A 5490-nucleotide genomic window follows, 5' to 3' on the forward strand; every position below is an offset into this window, starting at 1 on the left:
GCAGACTTCACCACAGATCTTAATGACTGTTTAAAAAATTGCACCTCGAAGTTTTCAAATCTAGAAGAAATTTTTGTTAAATTCAATGATGGAAATTTTTTTGTGAGCTGGATTTGTCAGAGGGCTACGTCCATATATTGGTGGATGAGCAATTAATACGCATAAAGGTCTGTACCGTTTCAATAAAACTGACATTTGGGGTTAAGGTCGCACTAGCAATATATCAACATGTGATGGACACCATGCTAACAAACTGTGAGTTTGAGGTCCCATACTTGGATGAAAAGTGAATCGAGGGGCCAGCATTTTGAACATATTAAAAATGTCTTGGAAAGAATAAGCGGCTATGGATTTGAAGGAAGTGAAAAGAAATACGATTTTTTAAACAAAAACAAAGTAGTTGGGACAGGTGATCGATGAAAACGGACGAAAACCGGAATCTTCTAGGTTCGACCCGATAAATTCAAAGTTTCCAAATGTTCGGATATCACACAGTTGTGTTTGGAACAGTTTCTCTGTCTTGCTCACATCTTGGCCAAGTTGGTGTGGATTAAATAACAAGCCTGTAAAGTTATCCTAAAGTTGTAAGACTCCTCAGCTAAATTGCCATGCCAGGGACGTCTGGAAATTATCATAACCTTGAGCTTTCGCAGCAATGCCTTGAGGGACAATACATACAGAAGTGGAGAGAGAGGACATCCTTGCCGTACTGAGTCGAGTGTTCAATGCAGAAAAGTTCCAGAAACAAACCGTTCACCCGAACGATCGAATCAATGTTGCTATATAAATTGGTGATCCACCCACGGATGGGCAAACCAAACTCGGCTGCCGCAAAGACTAGATACTGATGGTCAACCCTATGAAACGCTTTATATTGGTCAAAATGGGTCATAGCTCTACCCTTCCAGGAATTCTACTTACCCTCTCTAAGGTATAGCGTATAAGGTAAAGACTGTCGTGAATTGACCGACGAGGCTTGTGCCTCCCAAATAAGTCCACCCAACCTTGGTCAAAATCTTCAGCAGAGTGATGGGCCTCAAATTATCAATTACATCCCCATTGTTTTCGTCCTTTCTTAGCAGCGTCATAATACCCCGGCTCAAAGACGTGGGTATACACGTGTTCCGCTTCCAGTTGATATAGACGCATGCAACTAGGTGCCCAAACAAGTCTGGCATAGTGTAATACCGTCCGTATCAGCCTTTTACAGCTGGGATCGGCCTTTCGCAATATTCCGCTTCCCGCTCTGAGAGACACAGCAAATCGACGAGTCCGTGAGGTCCTCCCTACGCTCCGTACCACCGCCCCACTGCCCTTCCCGAAAATCTCTGTGAAATATTCGTGAAACTCTTTGCACATCTTGGGTTTGTTTGATGAGTGCTCATGTTGGTCCTTCAACATATTATTGTTGCATTATTGCCACATTGGGTGCCTAACACATGGGCCCATCTGGCAACGTTGATTCTCTCTTGTCCCATTGCACGCAACATACCCCTGACAATGCATCCTTCGTAATTAGCATTGAGATGTTAGTCGTGCGCCAACCTTACAGCTAAAATTCTGGATGCAGAGCCTGACCTCATTGCCTCTTCTAGCGCCTTAACATAAGCCCATTCTATTCTATTCTATTCTATTATATTCTATTACTAACTAGATCCTTACTAAATCAAATGGATTCAAATTCAATGGCTCTTTTGAGGGCATACCACAATTTGTTGTAAATAATGGTACCAGTCAATGCCCTCATTATTAACTGCCTAACCCGGTTCCTGTAGGCTTCATAGGTCAAAAGCGACCTGTTTAACTTCCAGTAACCTGGTCCCTGTCTACATATACTAAGTCAAATCTGTATATTACAAATCTATGACCACTGTAATTGACAATGTGATGTTGTAGAGAAGTATCTAAGTTCGTATCTTTAATTCTAACAATACTCCTCTGTAGATAAGATCTGGAAGACCCATTGTTATTCGCACATGTCGACAATGGAATGTCCAATTGATCCAGTGTGAATCGGTTTGCCAGCTGAAAATGACGAAGAAGATTTCCTCCTATCCGGGTTGGAGCCACACTTCCCTGCTCCGCAAGAAATGTAGACCACGATCAACTTGAAAGGTTTACCCTTGCTCTGCGCCACATCAAGGACGACTAAACTGCTCTCCAATTCTTATCTCTAAATCCAAATTTTTCCTAAGTAAAACTGAAGCCCCCTCCTTAACCTCCAGGCTGGAATGGAGAAATAAATTTTTCGTAGCAATTTAGCAGGAGTGAAAAAGCATGCAGTCCACTCTGTCTGGTTTCAGTAGTAAATACTAAATCTATTGGTGGAGAGCATCCGGCACTTACGTGGCCCTTTTGGCCACACTTACAGATGCGCAGCTTTAGCCCCTCCACCATGACCCTTAATTTGGTGTCTTCACCAATTAAAATTGAGACAGGAATTTTCCAGGTCGACAGGGTCTGCCAGGGTCTGCTTGTATTACTATTTCTAATTCCTTCTCTGCCAGTTTTGCAGGTGAAAATTGTTTGCTTGAAGGATGGTGATCTTGTTTTCTAATCCGAATATTATAGCTGCAATGGGCCATGAAATATCAACTTCTGGTGGTACTTCTCCTACCTTTATCTTGGAAGTACGTCCTCCAAGGTATATTGCAGGAGAACCAGCTCGGCTGATGTGAATGTGGTTGTTCTGTTGCCTGGCTTTCTTTTCAGTCTTTGAATGTTACCTCCAACGTAACGAACTGTTTCAGTTTACTCTTCTTTATCTTTTCCATATTTCTCCCTATCTACTCGTCTTTAATTTTCTTCGTTTTCTCATCCTCCTCTTTTATTATAGTTTTTTTTAACTTTCTATATCAGCGTCCTCCACCTCATCATGATCACAAGGATTAGCTGCAGTCTCAATCATCATCATCATCATCATCATCATCATCATCATCATCATTGTCGTTGTAGTTAACATCATCATCATCGTGATGAGCATCATCGTCATCTTCACCATCCTTATCATCCCTATCACTCATAAACCAGAGCTGCATTGCGAGCAGACCGAAACAAATTCACCACCACTAAATCCGTCACCACCAATGCCATCATCATAATCATAATTGCTGCCATCATCACTTAACATTATTACATCCCTCATCATTATTTACATCACATTTTTAACTCATCATTTTCATTGTCATATTCACTTAATTCTTTCATTTATATTTATATTCCTTCTATTTCTGCATCTAAATTGTTGGACGTAATATTTGAAAATTATGACAAATCTCTTCTGTTTTTCAGAGATCTAAAGAATAATAAAATCATCAGAATTGAAAATGGGTGGTTTGTAAATCTTCCAGCCTTAATAAATTTGTAAGTTGGATCCGTTTTGCTGATACTATATCCTTGACTATATATTTCCACATAGTTGATATCTTTATTAGAAATCTTTAAGAAACATTTTATATTGTATGAAACATTTTATATCGTATGAAACATTTTATATTATACAACCTTGAGCAATATCGAGAGAGGTATTAAGGTTAGGCACAAGAGGAGCGGTGATAGACGGTCGCCTTGGTAAATGCCACAAGAAATTCTTACATCTTTTGCCTTGCGAGATTCATTGTCACTATTCAAAGTAAGTGTGGTTCTCCATGAACTCATACTTACAGACAAGAAGTTTCGCAGTGTAGGCGCTATGTTATAAATTTGCGGACATTACTTAATCCAGCTAAGTGGTAGACTATCAAAAGCGTTTTTATAGTCTAACCAGGCTATCGACAAATTTATGTGTTTTTATTGACACTTTTCTTGGTTATGTAGAGGGTTTGGGCAAAATAATGGAAACACCTTTAAATTAATTTTGATATGGTGCTACACCCGATGTATAGTTTTTTTGTGGAAACTAGGTTCTGCAGTAATTTTGGGAGCTGTACTTTTGTGATCCTTTCTAAAAATCCGAGTAAGAGTCCGACAATCTATCAATTTGATTCGTTTGAAAGTCCGATTGATCTATCATTTTAATGAAATTGCCTTTTTATGATGATATCTAAAAAGAGACATAAATTTTAGCAAAACATATTAAACAACACTAATAATAAAGGAAAAAGACATAAAACATATGCAAGCGTTTGACAGTTTTATTGACATCTGAAAATTATGATCTTATGACGCTCGTTTTTTACATTATTTTGTCCAACTCCTGTATATGGGAATGTAACACCTTTCACTAACCAATAGGGAACGATACTAGGTTGTTGCAAAACATTGTAGTAAAATGTTATTAGCAGTGCATCATTCTCTGGGAAGACATTCAAACAGAACTTAAGAATATTATTATTTTCCTGGAGACTTCAATTTGCTTGATTTCCTGAGAGCTGATCTTACATCGTCTCCCATTATACTCTCCCACCTTGGCTTTTCTACGGAATCTAAGTCAGTAGATATTCTATCAATTCAAAAGACATTTTTATTGTATGGTTTCTCATTCCCAATTTTTATTCCAAAATTCCGGCACTTCTATGAAAGAGACTTTACTGTATCTGGTATTTTCCCTATCCCCTGCAAAACATTTTTGGGTTATTTTTTAACATTTTGTCCTGAAAGAATCTCACGCTCTTTTCGTACCATGCTACGCGGGCACCCTTAGCACACACTTTTTGCTTAATAATCTCTATGGTGTTAACGATGTCAAGTATGGTTTTTATATTCTACTTTTCCATTAATTTTCGATAGTAAGACTTAAGAACATATTATTTCACATTGACCAATTTTCATTATTTTTCTTTTGTTTATTTAATGATGGGGGTGGATGACCATCTGTTGGAATATAACGGTTGGAATATAACGATTGTAGGGTATTTCCACTCCTGTGTTTCGGGAGGTCTTGTACAAATACAAAGCAAATATCAACCATATAATGATAATAATGACAATGATGATGATGATGATGATGATGATATGAATAAATGCCTGATGCAGTACCAGGCAATGGCTCTCATGGCTTTTGATCTTAACTGATTGGTAGTGTAAACATGAACATTGTTTTGTCTTGATATAAAAGTTGGGCTATAGCAAATATTCTGCTCAATATCACATACATGCTTGTCAGATGTTTCACCTCAACCAGTTGGGCAACATCAGTAAGGTCATGCGCTGTTCCACATGTCGCACACGTATGGTTGTGATGCATATACGAGGTGTACAAATATCAAACTTGTAGTCATGATGTGTATATTGGGGTTCATATACTTGTACCCCAATGCTAGTTTGAAGGCATGAGCTAATCTTTCACTTCATAACAACAACAACAACAACAATGACGATAATGATAATAATAATAATAATAATAATAATAATAATAATAATAATAATAATAATAATAATAATAATAATAATAATAGGACTGCAAAAATACCTTCTCCAGAAGCAAGGGAAACTAATACAAATAGCCACAAAACACGAGCAAAACAAAAAACTGTTTTCAGTATTTAAGGA

General features: G+C 37.9%; 1 protein-coding gene across 1 annotated transcript in view; it reads left to right on the forward strand.

The window, feature by feature from the left end:
• The window catches only part of LOC128251223 (uncharacterized), a 65281-nt gene that overhangs the window by 654 nt on the left and 59137 nt on the right, over window positions 1-5490 (forward strand). Inside the window, exons 2-3 of the mRNA XM_052977855.1 lie at window positions 1655-1717; window positions 3292-3363. Of these exons, the coding sequence (XP_052833815.1) occupies window positions 1655-1717; window positions 3292-3363 (135 nt within the window). The remainder of the gene's footprint in view (window positions 1-1654; window positions 1718-3291; window positions 3364-5490) is intronic.

This window comes from Octopus bimaculoides, chromosome 29 (assembly GCF_001194135.2).
Source record: "Octopus bimaculoides isolate UCB-OBI-ISO-001 chromosome 29, ASM119413v2, whole genome shotgun sequence".
NCBI lineage: Eukaryota > Metazoa > Mollusca > Cephalopoda > Octopoda > Octopodidae > Octopus > Octopus bimaculoides.